Source organism: Rosa chinensis, chromosome 1 (genome assembly GCF_002994745.2).
Source record: "Rosa chinensis cultivar Old Blush chromosome 1, RchiOBHm-V2, whole genome shotgun sequence".
Classification (NCBI taxonomy): domain Eukaryota; kingdom Viridiplantae; phylum Streptophyta; class Magnoliopsida; order Rosales; family Rosaceae; genus Rosa; species Rosa chinensis.
In genome coordinates this window covers 389,356-407,103 of record NC_037088.1, presented here as the reverse complement: position 1 = coordinate 407,103, position 17,748 = coordinate 389,356, and the positions used below count along the sequence as shown (strand labels likewise).

The following is a 17,748-nucleotide window of genomic DNA, read 5'->3' as shown; positions in this document are numbered from 1 at the left end:
TAAATGCTTGTGAAAAAATAAAAAGAAGACCTAAATGAATACTGTAAAAGAAAACATTAATATGTAACTTAAAATATTAAAGCTTGATTTACAACTGATAAATATATCATACGTTAAATTAATTTTTATAACAGATATTTTTGTCAAAAATACTTCATCATTTTTCGGCCCCCACATGTAACTTTCTAGTTCCGCCACTGTCTTGAATGTTCTTTAATTCTGCTAGTTAGCAAGTTAGAAGCTGATTTTATAGAAAAGACACCATTACTTGTAGGTCCACAAACAAAATGATCTTTAAAGTTAAAATGAGACAGAGGTAAAGAAGTAGCGAACCAAATTTGTGAAATATGTTTATTATTATTTGGATAAGAAAAGAAAATGACTACAACAGACTACAAAGAAAAGCCTCTAGGACAACTAACATTGAGATTATCAAAAACTGAACCAACAACTACATGAGAGAGAAGATTGCGGCTCCATAGAGTGCTTGCATTGAAGAAGTGATACATCTTCGCTAGTCTATTAATAATATAATTTGCGTCCCGTAAGATTATTAATATTATTATTAAGATCATTATATTTCTTTTTAAAATATTATTCATACTCTCTTTTAATCTTAAAATTAAAGAGCGTAATATCACCTCATTATTATTTTAGAAAATTGACAACATATTAATAATGAAGATATACATGATGTCACATTTTTTAGCACAACAAGAAGAGACCTCACATAAATGCATTCTTAGAGAGTTTTTATTGGAACTTCTAAATCTGCTCATTTGACCTCACTCTATTATGAATTATTAAATGATATATATAATCTACTATAAAATGACTATTAAGGACAATAATTATACCAAAAAAATTATTATATTTATTTTCTCTAGACTTTCCAATTCAATAATATTAGATTACATTCTTTATTATTTTCCCAATCTATTTTCATTTTCCAATTTCACTACATACTCATTAAAGCATTCATATATATTTAATAAGAAATAAAACTATAATTCAGATAAAAATGTATGGTGTGCATATTGAACTCATATTGGTCAGGGAGAACAAAATAAATTATATTATGACATAAATTTAAATCTATCCATTATATTTGCAAAAAGAAGGAAAAAAAAAACAGAGCTACAAATAAAATTAAATAATTTTTTTTAAATAATTAAGCATGAGGTACAGAAAATAGAGAAACATTAAGAAAACATTATTAATCTTCTTTTTTTTTTGCACAGCTAAAAAAGAAAAAGTAAATAAAAAAATCACATAATAGTTCATGTTATTTTATTTTTATTAATTTTTAAAACTCAATACCTTGTGTTTGGTTTTTTTTTTTTTGTTCATTGGATAAAAGATTTATGTTGTCTGATTAAGGAATGAAGATGTAATTAAGATTTATAGAATAATTAAATCATTGAAATGACTAAGTTTTTTTATTATAAAGATCTTAGTTTTTTGTAAATTATATGAGTGAGGTTATTTGAAGAACTTTAGTGAAGTTTAATGAATAAATTTAGTATTTAAAAATTTGATAAAAAGTGTAAAAAAACATAGAAGTCAAGTGAAAAAATTTAAATATACCAATAGAAAAACTCAACTTCTTATCAATTTCTAATTACCCCAGTACACTCCATATGCATGCGCACTTAAAACTCTGCATTAAAAAAATCTATACTCAGGCTAGTACAGCTGTTGTTGCTTATTCTTTTGCGGTTTCACCCGATGGTCGACCATTAGCTGGTGGGTCAATCAAAGAATACACAAGTAGGAATAAGGGGTTGCTTCGGGAGAGAAGACATTCGATCCGGATCCGTACTAAGCATCTTGCCTAGAGTACCTCCCACACTTTGCATCACATTCTCCAACTTCAATGCTAGGGAAGCAATTGCACCCAAACTCTGCTAGTGTTGAAGTCTACCAAGGCCAAGTCTTATACACCATCATATTGTATTCAGACCATCTCCTATCGTCAAGGTTTAAAATATATAATGATTTAAAGTTTTAGACTTTTGAAAAGTACTATTTATTTTAATAGTAAGTTCTATAATTTTTTCAACTTCAATCGTTTAAGGTCTATAATTGGATACTAATGCATTTGAATCATCCATGTAGGCTAGCTGTTGGTTTCCATGTCTAAACCAAAGTCTATAATTAGATCAACCAATAGACTTTGGAACCCCATAATCTGATTTTTGTAATAGACTCAACCTCCTATTGAGCAAGGTTTATAATTTAGACTATACAAAGCGCTAGAGGCCGTCCCATAAAAGTGTAAAACATTGTCACGAAAAGTCATTGTATCGAACCAAGCCCCAAAACAACCGGGACCAGCTTTCCAGATTTGAACACCACCAGGAACCCCACAATTTTCCCATCATTCTTTGAAAAACCTCTTACCACCATCAGAAACAAGCGACTCCCTTGAAGGCTTATAAGATCTACTGTCATGGAATCAGTCGATGCAGCTTGGAGGCAAGAGTCGCTGTCATTTCTTCAATACGAAACACTAAACAATGTGCTTCTCACAAAAACCGTAACAGAGCTCTTGGAAAAATAGTCTTCATACCGTCTGTTACTTACCTAAGCTCTTCATGGTTGCCATTTGAAACCACCATTCACTATTAACAACTGGACTCTACGAAAGGTACTCACCTGAGGCCACTAGAAAATCAACACACTTCTGGACACTACAAATCAGTTAAAAGTAATGAAAAAGCTTCTCCCCTCGTACAAGTCGCAGAGGAAATGTGGTATCACGAGTAAAGAACAAAGTTCAAAAGACATTACAGCCATCAGAAAATGCACTTGAAGTTGCATTTTCTCCAAGTTGATCAAACAAGACAGTTGTACAACTACATCCATTTCCAAAGATTCAAGATCATACCAATAACCAGTAAAGAGGATGAAAGCTGAAAAAGGAAAATACTTGGAAGAGTTTGTGGAAACACAATTAAGCCCTTTTATTCATAATAGCTCTATTGAGACTTTGACGTGTTTATTGACGAGCATCACCCCAGACAAACTGGTTAAAATCAACCAAATAAAGATTGACAGAGCAGTAAAATACTATTTGCCTATCTTCAAAATTTCTTCGAAGTACTTAAAATGCCAAGTTTTCCTGTCAACTCAACTAAAAGCAGTAGAGCCTGATATTTTTACACCAACGGTTAATCCTTCACAGAACCATGCCTTCAGGAAGCTGCTTTCTTGCAGTAACTTTCAAGTGACTCCATCGTAACACTCTTGGGCCTTTCAAGAGGCAGACCAAGAGCTCGGTCCCATATCAACTGAGCCAAAAGAAAAGAAAGAACATATCAAAACTATGAAACCCTATAATATTTAAGAGTTGAACTAGGATATATTACAATTTGGTTTAGGGAAGAGAGAGAACCTGAGAGCCAATCCCGATACTCCTTGAGACGCCAAAAAGAACAGTAAAATATCTGCTCACAATTGAATTTTAAGAGCATTATCATCTCATAATAGTTATATCACAGAACCCCTACCCAGAATAACATACTAAACAAGAACATGAAATAACACGATTCATACCTTGCCTCAGTCAAACCGAAGTGGTTCAACAGTACACCACTATGAGCATCTACGTTGGGCCAGGGATTTTTAACCTACAAATATGAAAATTCCCAGATACAATCAGCAAGAGTTGTGTAACTCGATCAATTCAAGGCCAAATATTCTAATTTCCAAAAATTTCATGTAATCATGTCTACAGTAAACAAAACATTAATTCTTCAAAGCAATATAAAAGATAGTAGCATGTTCTGCAGGGCAAATATTTATGTACTTCACAGCCAGTGAAATATCTTAATAGAATAAAAGACTGAATTACCTTGCCTAGTTCGGTAAGTATGGGAGGCACAACATCATAAAGCTTGGACACCTGTTAAGGTAATGGCCAAGTTAGCTCAGCAAGAATTCAATTACAATTAAACTCAACAGTGTGCCAGAAAACGGCCTTATTGTGAGGTCATGGTTATTCCTACCAGCTGAAACAGAGGATCATCAGGCATGTGCTTCAATGCAAACTCCCTCTGACATGTATATCGTGGATCTGTTTTACGCAAAACTCCATGGCCAAAACCAGGAACAACCTGCAATATGCATAAAAGAGAGGACAATTAGAGAAAGAGTAATAACAGTTCATCAAACTGGGACATCATAAGAAGTCTAACAATGTAGCGGATATTCATTTTAATTTCAAAGTGAAACCCATTTTGCTTAAAGAATGAGCAGAAAGGCAAACCAATGAATGTGTGCTCAAAGAGGTAACTCCATAGCAAACTTCGGAGTTCAATGTCAAAACGACCTATTTTATATAACTATATTATCCTACTCAGACAGAGTCCTGAGTTCAGCAGATAAGTTTTGACAAGATTGAATAATTCACTCATTTTCTGGAAGAACATGGCAATGAGCAAGATGCATATTTCCCACTAGAGATTAGCAATTCTAGACAGAAAAAAAAAAAGAGTAAATAAATAAATAAATAATTCCAGGGCAAAGAGCCGACCATGTATGTTGAATAAAAACATTCATTGATAATATACTAAATATTGATCAAATGACAAAATTACCGTCGTAAAAATATGGCATTACCTTCCCACTGTTTAATGTTTTCCATATATAGTCCTTCAACTGCTCTGTAGTTATGTTCTCTCCACATTCATCTACCACAGATTTTATCCAAAGCAAAACTTCCTGCAAAACAAAATACAGTATGGAGATATTAGAAAGGTAAATCGCTAATGTAAAAATCATTAAATTACACTTGAACTTACATTTCTACATTGAACAGTCCGCTAAATTTGAATAAACTTAGAAAACCAAATAGCTAACAGAAGAAAAAGGAATCATTATATTTATGAGACTGTAATCTATCACCAACTATAGACACGTAAAAAAAATAGTAAGAGAACTACTGGATTGCTAATTAGCCAAGTCTATCATCAAAGAATGCTTCGTTAACAAAACTACAAGAAAACTTTACATTGGTTGCCCTTCAATCATTAAACCATACAAAGTCTGTGTTAACTGTAAAGGTTACTCTTCTGTAACTAGCACTATGATAAAATGATTCTTTCTATACATTTAATGCATACTTTTTCCATAGGAAACAAAACAGTTCACAAGAAAAATAGTGCAAACATTGGTGGACAGTGTACCAGAAGTCCACAAAAGGGCAAGTGTACCCTCAACCAACAGAAGGACACAAAGACTTGCATGCACGGAAAATACACCAAACAACTACACACAAAATAAACCAAAAATAAAATAAAAAAATCAAAGAAACAAACTGCAGCTCCTGAACTACAAGACGAATCTACAAAATTCAAGTCACATCCAATACTAATATAACTGGACATTACCAAACATAAATACACATTAATCAAGTAAAATGTATCTCAAATTTACCATACATGTGCATGCAGACATGCCTGCTTTTAGAATTCTCATATTGCACCAAATTAAATGTAAGTATATCTAAACCCAAGCAGGCAAACCTCAAATAACCAAAGCTGAGTAAATCCTACTGCTAACTTCAATAGACTAAAAGCACAAAATATTGTGGATTAACATTACGTAAAATCAAATCTCATTAATATTTAAAAGCATTTTCTGTTTTAGTACATCATTTACTTTTTTACATAAGAAAAATAGAGCTAATACTTTAGAAAAAATAAATAGATGGAAGAGACAGGACAACAGAAGATGTATTACCTGATTAGCCAAACCATGAAGTGGACCAGCTAAACCATTTAATGCCGCTGCAAATGAAAGATAAGGATCTGACAGAGCACTAGCAACCTGTACTCAGAACATCAATCAAACAACTTAAACATCAGCATGAATGGGAAGAAATATAAAGTTATGATAAACTAATCACAGCTTTCAATACTAAAAAATGTTCACCAGAATTCTCGATACTGAAGTATAGAATTATAGCCATAAAAAAAATATAAAAAATATATAAAAAAGAGAAGTAGCAGATGAAAGCATGCTTCAAAGATAATAGTAACTTACTAAATGGCCGGTATGAGCACTGACATTCCCGCCTTCATGATCACTGTAATGCATGATTCCTTGACAGTCACATAACTCGAATAAACGAAATGAAACCATACTATATGGTCCTAAGAAGAGAAATTTATACAGACCTATGGATGGTGACATAAAGCCTCATAAGCTCTTGCATTTTGTGATCGTCAAATCCTAACAAATGTGCAAAATTTGCACCATAATCCAGAGAGTCATCAACAGGTATTATTTTTCCATCCTTATATATCCTTCAGAAAAGAAGAAAGTAAATTAATCTCAATACAATTCAAGACAAATCATATAAATTTTTATATGAGGCACTAGAAAAGACAGCTGCAGACATCTATTGATTTCAGAAAAATAGTACATACAAATAACAACAAGGAAAGGATAGAAGTATCGCCAACAGTCAGTTAATATTTTACATGAGAACTGGTATGAAAGACTTAAAACTTCACAAATCCGGATTGAATGTAATTTCAAACCATATAGAAACCACAAGGTTAAAAATATACGTATAAGGTAAATGCTCCACAAACCTTCGATACACATAGGAAGCTACCACCGGCACTTGTGCAATCAGACTAAGTGAATCCTCATAAGTTGGCTCCCAGTACCTAAAAGTAAGTTAGATTATGCAACCTCAAAATGTAATGCAATATTTAGCTCTATAACCATGACAAAACTTACTTTGACTTTGGTATTCCCTTGTCATATGCCTTCGAGAATTCACTCTTAACCTGAAAACAGTAAAATGGAAAATGTTAGTTGCATTTGCTTACAATCATTGAATTTATGCAGACAAGACTTCATTTTCATCATGAGGAAATACAAATCAATAATGGACAAACAAAACACTGGAGCTGGGGAAAGGTTGAACAAAGATAGTGATCGCAATACATGTGTCTCTACCACTTATTATCGAACTTCTGCAAAACATCCAATTTGATTACTGTATTTCCAGATTGAACCATGGTCAAACCAATTAATAATTTTTGTTGGAGTTGTCTGGTTGTGCAAAATCTCATTAGTGATCCATGAACTAACCGTTTACGCTGGTAACTTGTTGCACTAGAAAAGGTTATGAAGTACTCGAGGCCAATCAAATATTTATCTCAAAAGTGGGGAAAAAAATTACAGATAGATAGAAGTCTCAGAGTAAAACATTATATAAATGAAAACACAAAGGAATGCCACAAATAGAATGCATGACAAAGTTCAGGATCTCAACATTCCTGCTAAGTTTCTGACTAAATTGATGATAATCCATAATTGTCCTTAGTGGCACTCAGAAAATCCATCATTAACTAAGGAAAATTCAAAAACTTATGTCTCACTCTTTTCCCATTTAAGCTACCTAGAAGCCCAAAGGTTCTGCGAAAGACAACCCAAAAAGTGCAAAATTAAACACATACATATAGTCTCACAGTAAATACATTAGCAAAATATTGGGAACACCATGAAATGCCACAAATAGAACACTGAAGACAAAGTTCAGGGTCTCAACATTCCTACTAAGTTTCAAACATAAAACATACATGATAATCATCATTGATATCTCACTCAAAATGTCCTTCCAAAGCAATAACCTTAGAAAATACATTGCTATATGGAAAAGTTCAAAAAATCATGTCATGCTCTTTTTCTATTTCTCAATTACCTAGAAGCCCAATGGCACCAAAAGTGTCAAATTAATAAATGAACAAGATGTCACCAATTCTGATTTATTAACTTTACAAATGTACAATGAGTGATATATATACGAGCATAAAGAACAACAATACTAGGAAGCCGATTTACCGACCTGGAGCGCCATAACACCAGTTGCAAATTGAGTCATTGGATGTGCTCCAACAGGCAGAGCATCAATGGCCTTGAACACATAATCTGCAACCAAGAAAGACAGATATCTATTGAGGGATACTATTGCACTGACGATCATGATAGTGTAAAAGTTGGGCGACTACTAACAGAGGATTAAATAAAACCTTACCCATTAAAATCTTTAACCCTAGACCCGGAGTGAAAATATAACAGGTAAGGTTCTTATATATGATGATTCTAACAAGTAACCAACTGAAGTAAGCAAAACGGCGCCATAAGCCCATAACTAACCTGGAACTTTGGCACGACTCCTCAATTCACTGGATAATGCATCTACTTGCTCCTTGCTTGGTACCTATGGAACGCAGGCAGGGAAGAATGTGTTTTAGAATACACCAGAACTACCACATAAAATTGAAAATCAAACAAATGTAAATAGTCAGCTTAGAATACATCGACCAGAAGTTCATATAAAATTACAGATAATTCTGGCTATACACATTACAATATATTGACACTTTGTTTACTTTTAAAGAGTGCATTGTGGACATATCTTGTAATGGCAGATGCCTCAAACACAACACATACCTTTCCTGTTAAAAGTAGCCAGAGAAGGCCCTCGGGCAAAGGTTCACCACCAGGCTTTGCAGCTGGTAATACTTTCTGGCATTCTGGAATTGACAAACCCCTAAAGCGAATGCCCTGATGAAAAGCAGTCAATTTATCATAATCATTTTTTAACTAATTGTTATAAGAACTATGAAAGAAACAATGTAGCTCCTATAATTCACAAAATTTCCAAGAAGAGCAACTCAAATATATACCTCATCCGGATCAAGTAAAGAGGTTTCCCACAGCAACCCCGTCATTCCCCTCATTCCACCAATCACCTACGAAGTAAATAATGAGACACTTTAATCACATGTCAATTCAAAATTACAATTGAATGTATTTGTGAAGAATCAAACGAAGACTGACTTCCATCTTTTTTGAGTACTAAAAACTTAACCTTATCAACAAGGAGAACCATTTTAAAAATTAAAAAATTAATAATGCTTTACCATATCAACAGTGATATTGCCCAATTGCACTTTTCCATGCTCTGCCTTCAGTTTCTTCAGACGCTCCTGTACCAAACATCATAATTGTGAGATATTAATTACAAGACTTCCCTAGCCTTGATATCAGAAATGCTCAAATTTCTAAACTATCATAAGTCAGTCATATCTGGACCTTCCTCCACAACTCAATGGTACAGTGATATGAAAAGCAGAAAGGAAGTGCTCAAAGTAAATAACTTGTTGAACCATACAAGAAAAAAAAAAAAAAAAAAAGACTCCTGGTGATCTTAATACATGAGTAACAATACAAAAAATTGATCAAGATCACCTGTTGTTCTGGAATCAATTCCTTCAACTGAGAATGAAGGTCCTGCATGGCAACATAAGGATGGGCATGAGTAAGCTTCAATTTAGATTAGACTCCAATATTTTTCATTACTTGTTGCACAATGAACATCAACAGGAATACAAAGTAGCATGCGGAAACAATAAATAAAGATCATGAATCTAGAACTAATCAATGGCAGTCTAATCTAGCACAATTGAATTGATTACTACTTCAAATTTTTAGAAAGATCGAATCAAAAGTCTCACGAGATCGGAGGAGGTCTGCGTTTGAAGCCATCTGACGGAATCACGGAGACTAGACTGCTGGCCCTGCAAACCAAAACCAAAAGCAAAAGCAATCAGAACAAGGCCATCGCTGAATATCTGAGATATAGAATTCCGACCAAGACTACTTACGAGACGTGAACGGAGCTTGGAGACACTACTGCGCAAGAACGCCATCGCTGACTGCTGCGGCCACAAAAATCAGCTATTAAAACAGAAATGCAAACAAACTTAGGGTTTCGTCTGAGAGAGAGAATGAAAGGAACGAGGGATCTCCAATAAAATGGCAACCTACTGAGTCAACAGTCAGAAATTCTGGAGCTCTGTGTGATGATCAAATTTGACAAGGCCACCAACCCAATAATAAATAATAATAAAGAGGGAACACTCGGTATTTATATATACTGGTTTGCCCTTTTTTTTATTTTTTTATTTTGCTTGACTATCTTTTCGCCGCAGAATAGATGGGCATCTCATTCTCACATCGCGGTTAGAATTTCACATATCAAAATTAGGCAGAGGCAGGTACTTGGCATCTGATGCCTGGTGTGCTCACCATTCAAGCCCACCATCTTGTTAGGCTTTTTCATTTGTTTTCTCATCAAAATACTTAAAATATGATATTCTATGCTCATTGGCTATTAAAAGCTTAATCACAACTCCCATGTTATCTTTGTGCCCTTGCGGTATTCTTCTTTACCTTTCTAAACTTTCAAACATGCATGTCAATGGCCAAGGGCGTCAACACATTATGTTTATGGCATTTTTGTACTGCTAAGGTTGGGCACAGCTGGGCTTTGTTTAAAATTTAATGAGCCCGAACCCGTACCAAAATTTTTCGGGCCAGTTTTTCAGGTTTTCGAGCCCAAACAAGATTCACATAAAATAAAAAAAAACAAAATCAAATTTAAAAAACTGTTTAAGGAAATTGATATTTGGGAGAGTTTTCTTTCATTGATAATAGAGGACTCTTTATATAGAGGATTACAAGCATAGAATCAGAGTTGTACATAGAAACATAATTGTACAATGAATGGATATCTACGAAGATATCTCTGAGAATATCTCTAAGATTAACCCTATTACAACTTCGACAAGTAACCTAGAGTTTGGACCAGACACATATTCTGGATATACTTGAACAAAAACAAACAAAAAAGAAAACTCATCTTTTATTAGATTTATACAAATAAGGATACAAAGCCCAGACTCAAGGAGAATGAAATAGACCTAATCTCTGAGATTTCATGTGTATTCATGAATTAATACAATTTTTCGCTAAAATTACGGTGATGCCATTGTCAAAAGGTTATGACTTTTTTTTCTTAAATAATTTCTTTAATTCTAAAACTTCCAAAATTCATAAAAATTAGCTCGGGTATCCGAAAAAATTCCCACGAACTCGTCATGTCGCATACTTTATTATCAAACTCTTAAATCAAGAATTTCAACTTGTGAAAAATTTTGAAAAATATTCTCGAGCAGACAGGACCCGCCCCGGATTTCACCCTGAAATCCGAAGAGGCCCTGCGGGGCCCACCATAGAAGAAATTCTACCAAAAATTTGACAGAACTTCCCCTAAAAATGGACAACCCAAAACCTGTAGAAAAGCATTTACACTTCTAAATCATCCATCCTTATTCTCCTGGAGCCACCCTGCTCCCTATATCACAACATCTCCCATTTCACAAACAATTCTGATACTTAAGAATATTAATCTCAAGAGTTATCAGAGCAATCTATTTCTTAGGCATACAAGAAGGTAGAATACAAGATAAACGACCAATACTTTTATAATGCGGAAGCTATGACAGTTATGCCTCAACCCCAAGTACGCTCGACCTCAAGCTAAACTGGCCTGCAAACTGGGCATTTAAAACCGAAGGGCCCAGGGGAAAACATTTAAAAAAACCGTTAGAGTGAGTGGACGAAAAGTAAGTAATTCTGAATGTATAAGTAAAACTTAATGCTTTCCCAAGTTATTTTCTAAAATCTCGCATGCAGTAAAAATCTTGGAAAATACTTTTAATCATAATCTTTACTGCAATCTCTTAAAATCTCATCCTCAATCATTTTTAAAAACATCATTTTCAAGAGGTTCGTTTGATGACTAGAAAGGACTGCTGTCTAGTCATCTCATGCCATCTGGGAGGGACTGCCACCCAGATGATGCATCGGAAGGGACTGCCAACCGGAACAGGAGGCGGTGGATAGAAGGGACTGCCAACTAACCACAGGTAGTTAGAAGGGACTGCCAACTAACTACCTCATGTCATCTGGAAGGGACTGCCAACCAGATGACGCATCGGATGAGACTGCCAACCGGGCTGTAGTCTGGAAGGGACTGCCAACCGGACTGTAGTCTGGAAGGGACTGCCAACCAGACTATTACCTAGAAGGGACTGCCAACTAGGTAATGCATGCATGCGCTGACTGATAGCCTCCTCAATAAACTGGAAACAACCTCTTTCAATTACTTGCTTTCGGAAAGAAACTCAATCTAACTTCAAGGCTGATAAGTGCGGAGCTCAAAACTCAATAAATCTCGATAATTCAATCATGCTCAAATATTTGCTAAATCCTTCGTACTCGTATATCTTCATAAAAACTGATATTCGAAATCAATAATTCTCATAATATTTTCTGAATCAGTCACTTCCCGAAAATCATTTCCCAACTCAATAACTCATAAATAATTAGCTTGAAAATCTATTGAAAGCCCTCGGGAAGGAAATCCACTAAAAATCCCGTGACTCATAGAGCATAATAAATCTCAAGAAATCAAGCTCATAAACTCATAATACTCAATAATTCAAATAATAAATTAAACCTCAATCGGAAATTAATAATATACTGCATGCACATTTAATTTAAAATAAATGTCCACTCACAGTACTATTTAGGCGATTACGCATACGAGTTCGTTCATCAAGTAATAGTTCGGTATATCGCCCTGTACACAATTATAATTCGTGAATAACAATCCGGAATTAAATACGATTCCAATGTCCTATTCTCGTAAATCAACATTTCTATTTCTTCTCTGATTAAACCAAAACTTTATCATTTGCACCCATTCTTTAATTGAAGGTTTCTAGGGCAAAGCTGAGAGAAATCCGATAGTGGAATTCTCATAAATTAATAACCAAACTATTGAACTTACTTCAGAAATTTCGATTAATATCCAAACCTCCTCCAATTTCCACCAAACACTTATCCATAAATTAGTAACAATATATACTACCCAATAGACCAAAACAACTCACCAGGAACGGCCGGACGCGCCCTCACGCGCCGCCACAGGCAGCTGCGCCTGGGCCCCACGCGCCGCCAGTCAACCACCATATCTGGCTACCAAATTTTACCAACATCATCAACTCAACATTCTAAGCGTCTTTCATAACTGTGGCCAAGTCAGAAAATACCTCTAAGTGGCCGAACAATTAAGCAAACCGAAGTAGTGTAAAATTTTCTAATTATGCTTTCTTCCTCCACGCTGCAAATCGCTTCAAGATATTTAGGGAGCTTCAAGTACGCCTCAATGCGCTTCTAAAAAGCTTGGCTTTGTCACCTGAGGTGGCCGGAATTGTGGTCAACAGTCACTTGCTACAGTAAACTTCTCGCCCTTGGTTCGCCATTTTCCGGCCAAGACTCGACGAGCTACCACCGCAGGCGTGTCCAGGAGGAGGAGAGGAAGCCAACTGTGGTCGCGGTTCGCTCTCAGGTGGCCGGAATCGAAACGTGGCCGGAGGTGCAGAGGAGAGAGAGAGAGAGAGAGGCGCTCGGGGAGAGAGAAACGGAGAGGAGAGAGAGAAAGTGGTAGAACTGATCTACCACAGTAAATTTTTAAATATATATACTAATTTACCATAAACAGTAACTTTACATTTTCGCTTATAACTTTCGCATACGAACTCCGATTTTTACGTACCACATATGCACGCGCTCAGTTTAACATTCACTACAACTTTCATGAAGGAAATTTTCTCAAATTTTGACCCGAACAAAAAGTCAACTTTTAGGGCCCCCTAAAATGTCGAAACGGAGCCAAAAAGTAAATGTAAATGTCGTTTACCCATCGAAAGACTTGTAAACTGGTAAATTTAGGTTCGGGACGTTACACGAGCACTTAAGAAATAATAAGATTGTAAATTAATTCGCCAACGATTTCAACTTAGCTCAACAAATAAATTTCCGGGGCTCATAGTCTGACTCGTCCGGAAACAGCGAGTTGTGGCTGTTTGATGACCAGGAGGGTTCGAGTTACGACTCGTTCGAGTTGAACGGTGGAACTGGTAATAACTTCTACCAGCTCTGCTACTGCTACTACTCTAAAGCAGTAGCAGAACTGGAAGAGTACGAGTGCAGTAGCAGAATTAGAGGAGTACAAGTGCAATAGCAGAACTAACTTTCAATATTGTCTAAATCTTCAACCAGTAGCAAAACTGGAGGAGTACAAGCGTAGTAGCAAAACTGGAGGAGTGCATGTGTAGTAGCAGAGCTAACCTTCAATATTGTCTTAATCTTCAAGTAGTAGCAGAACTGGAGGAGTACGAGTGCAGTAGCGGAATGTAGTACCAGAACAAGATCAATACGAGTGCAATAGCAGAACTAGACGAGTACGAGTGTAGCGAGTGCAGTAGAAGGATTAGACGATGATGAGTGCAGTAGTAGAACACAAGTACAAGTGTAGTAGCAGAACTGGATGAGTACTAGTGCAGCGAGTGTAGTCGTAGGATTGGACGAGTGTGTACTTACATAAGCATTTGCCTAAGCATGATTAGCTATAATGGGTCATGCACATGTTGCCACTAGCGGCACAAGTACCTTCAAGGGTGTTACCTCCGAGAACACCGTTAGACAAGCTGTCACCTGAGCTCAGGCTCAGGCCAAGATCACCATTGACCATCGTCACGCGCCGCGTCAAGGTCACCTCACTGAGACATCAGAAACTGCAAACTGATGCACATCAGTCCCATATCAAAAGTAAGGAAGAGATCAGTCTCCTCCTCACCTTTAAAAGGTCAATTCTTCTCTCCTCATTTACTACGAATTTATTATTTACCTAACGTTACTCTGTCAACATAAATGCATTGACTGACTTAGGCATCAGAGTAGAGAAGACTTCCAACTGCGGTCTTCCCTCTGATGCCCTTTGTATTTCATTTGACAAATGACGCTAGCGCTACACTTCTTTCAGTAGAGGTCCAAACAAGGAATAGCGTTAACGGGATTTGGCTCCCGGCAGATCTTTGGATATTAACAAAGTGCAGTAGCAGGATTAGACGATGACAAGTGCAGTAGTAGAACACGAGTACAATTGTAGTAGCAGAACTGGACGAGTATGAGTGCAGCGGGTGCAGTAGTAGGATTGGATGATGACGAGTGCAGTAGCAGAACACGAGTACAAGTGTAGTAGTAGAACTTGACTAGTATGAGTGTAGCGAGTGCAGTAGCAGGATTTGAACAAAAAAGAGTTTGAATTAAAGAAAATAATTAATATTTAGTTATCCATGCATGAAGGTTAGAATTGTAAATGTCTTATTAACCCATGACAACAAAATAACTTGTCCTTATGTGTAAAATTTTGTCCTTATAAGCTCTAAATCAACTTGTAGGGATGTATTTGTGAATTCATCTTTTATCAAGGGCTTATGTGTGGTTTGTTAAAAAAAAAAAATCTCAAATCCTTAAAGGAGGCCAACTTCACCCTCAAATTCTTCTGCTTTCGCCAATGATAGAGTTGTCGACCTCAAATCCAACAGTTTGGAAGCTTCGAAATCTCAGTTACAAAGACGAGAATCTCATCAGTAATCCCAGGCACGAAACAGCTGCCATCCTCTTCTGAAGCTTCATTTCGAACCAGCAACAAGTTCGAAGCACTTTCGAGATTCCGATTATGACTTTGTTGCTAGAGAGAAGCAAGAGACCGGTCTTGAAGCTTTTGGTAGATCATTTAAGGAGGCTTCGGCGGAGGTGAGGGAGAGGGACATGGAGGTTGCGAAGTGGGTTTACAAAATAACCATCTGTATTGACCTTTAGCTAGTGCATAGAAGGCAGTTGCCAGGTGACAGGTGTGAAGTTAGGCAATGTGCTTTGCAGCTGAGACAATCCTAGCAAATTAAAGATAGAAAGTGCATTTATCGAATAAGAGTATTTTTGAAAAATTAATTGTGCAGATGCATCATAGTGTATCAAACGCATATCACAAAAGCACATTTTTACTCAAATTTTATTCCATATCACACTAGGACCTGGGCTTATCACGTCATGTAGTATCAAAGCTGTATCACACTTATATTAAATGGGTATCAAAAAACACATTTTCACTTAATTGGCACCAAATCACCCTTGGGACTTGGCCCTCCACGTCATGCTGTTTCAAAGCTATATCACACATGTATTAAAGTTGTATCAAACGTGTATCACCAAAACACATTTTCACTCAATTTTGCCTTAAATCACTCTCCAGATTCAGGCCCACCACGTCATACTGTATCAAAGTGGTATTACACTTTGTATCAAACGTGTATCACAAAAGCACATTTTCTCTCAATTTTGCACAAAATCACCCTCGGGACTCGAGCATGCCATGTCATGTTATATCAAAGCTATATCACACATGTATTAGATTTGTATCAAACATACGTGTATTACAAAAACACATTTTCACTCAATTTTGCACCAAATCTCCCTCGAAACTCGGGTCCGCCTCGTCATGCTATATCAAAGTCGTATCACACTTGTATCAAAACAGTATCACACATGTATTACCAAAATACATTTTAAAGAAATTTTGCCCCAAATCACCTTTGGAGTCCAGAACCGCCACATCATGCTGTATTAAACTTGTATCACACATGTATCACCAAAACACATTTTCACTCAATTTTGCCCCAAATCACCCTCATGCTCTAAGCACATCATGTTGTATCGATGTTGTATCACACTTGTATCGATGTTGTATCAAACATATATCATCAAAACTCTTTTAATTTGCACTCAAATTTTGTCTCAAATCACCATCAGGCCCTGAGCCCTCCATATCACTGTATCATACATGTATCGAAACTATATCAAACATGTATCACAAAAACCATTTTTACTCTATTTTGCACCAAATCATTCTCAGGACCCGAGTCTGCCATGTCAATCATACCATATCTAAGATGTATCACACTTGTATGAAATGGTATATCGCCAAAACATTTTGACTCAATTTTTTTCTAAAATCACCCATAGAGTCTGGGGCCATCACGTCACTGTATCACCCAACTTAGGTGCATTCAAACCATAGAAATAACCAGTATAATGTCTTTGAAGTATGCATTAAACCATACAATTTACACAATGGTATTGTTGGTTTTCATCTTTGCAATACTCATCTGTCTTTTGAATTCATGAGACCCCACAGATTAAACATGAATTGGTGTACACAGACAACACGTCTTGAAATATTTGTGTCATCTTAAAAGTCAGATAACAAATATTCTATGTTGTCTAATACCCTCAAGTATTGAGTTCCTTCAGACGATAAATATCATCTGCGTCTGATTACATTTTTAGTATAGTGGTTGATCGATTAGGTAACACATAATTGGTGACTTCAGGTTCAACATTATGTGCAACAATATCATTGAATACATAAGTGGTTTGGGCTTACCTCGAGAAGAACTTCATAGCATGGGAAATCATGGTTGAGAGGAGAGACTAAAGGAGAAAAAGGTGTTGTTGAAGTTTATTCGATATTAGGTTTTCGACCGATCAGTTATCTTCTAGCGATCTCTAGTGTCAGAAATAGTTGGTCGATGGTTCTATGTTCTTCAATGTCAGTGATCAATTAGTGAATGGACTTCAAAAGACTGGTCAATGAATTGTTGTGTTCCCCAATGTTAGTGATCTAGTGGTGTAATGGACTAGTGCTGCAATATTCACTGATGTCTCATTGCTCGGATTCTCCAATGCATCATTAGAACTTTCAAAACTGAACTTCTCTTCCAAATAACTACCACTATCCTCTAAAGAGAAGTATTACTAAGGGCAAAATAGCACATAATATATCAAAGATTTGCAAAAGATTCAAAGATCTAACATGCTCAAAGACGACAAATACAAATGGTTTTGGACCCAAGTCATACATGGACATCAAAGGGAACATCATTTCTATCCCATTAGGCAAATGGATCA

The 17,748-nt window shown here is 36.0% G+C and overlaps 1 protein-coding gene across 4 annotated transcripts; it reads right to left on the bottom strand.

Moving 5' to 3' along the window:
* Positions 1-2,932: 2,932 nt before the first annotated feature.
* On the bottom strand, positions 2,933-9,948 carry LOC112173298 (citrate synthase, mitochondrial). Of its 4 annotated transcripts, none has more exons than XM_024310918.2 (20): positions 9,856-9,948; positions 9,693-9,746; positions 9,543-9,605; positions 9,277-9,318; positions 8,949-9,014; positions 8,712-8,777; positions 8,476-8,589; positions 8,179-8,242; positions 7,868-7,950; positions 6,754-6,803; positions 6,603-6,680; positions 6,183-6,311; positions 6,049-6,091; positions 5,746-5,832; positions 4,624-4,725; positions 4,011-4,118; positions 3,857-3,907; positions 3,559-3,632; positions 3,398-3,449; positions 2,933-3,293 (listed from the first exon to the last, which is right to left on the bottom strand). In XM_024310918.2, the coding sequence occupies exons 2-20, from the start codon at positions 9,735-9,737 to the stop codon at positions 3,198-3,200; spliced, it is 1,413 nt and encodes a 470-aa protein (XP_024166686.1). In that variant the 5' UTR covers positions 9,738-9,746; positions 9,856-9,948; the 3' UTR covers positions 2,933-3,197. The 4 variants fall into 4 exon arrangements, with proteins under 4 accessions (XP_024166686.1, XP_024166680.1, XP_040368425.1 ...); XM_024310912.2 differs by having other exon boundaries at positions 9,693-9,765; positions 9,856-9,936; XM_040512491.1 differs by having other exon boundaries at positions 9,693-9,743; positions 9,856-9,911.
* Between the last annotated feature and the right edge of the window lie 7,800 nt (positions 9,949-17,748).

Bases quoted from the DNA above. Each gene is read 5' to 3' on its own strand.
- LOC112173298 (XM_024310918.2), bottom strand. From the start codon at position 9,737: ATGGCGTTCTTGCGCAGTAGTGTCTCCAAGCTCCGTTCACGTCTC. The intron at 9,319-9,542 runs GTGAGACTTTTG...GTTGCCATGCAG, and splicing joins CGCAGACCTCCTCCGATCTC to GACCTTCATTCTCAGTTGAA. The intron at 5,833-6,048 runs GTAAGTTACTAT...TTCTGAGTACAG, and splicing joins GTGCTCATACCGGCCATTTA to GTTGCTAGTGCTCTGTCAGA.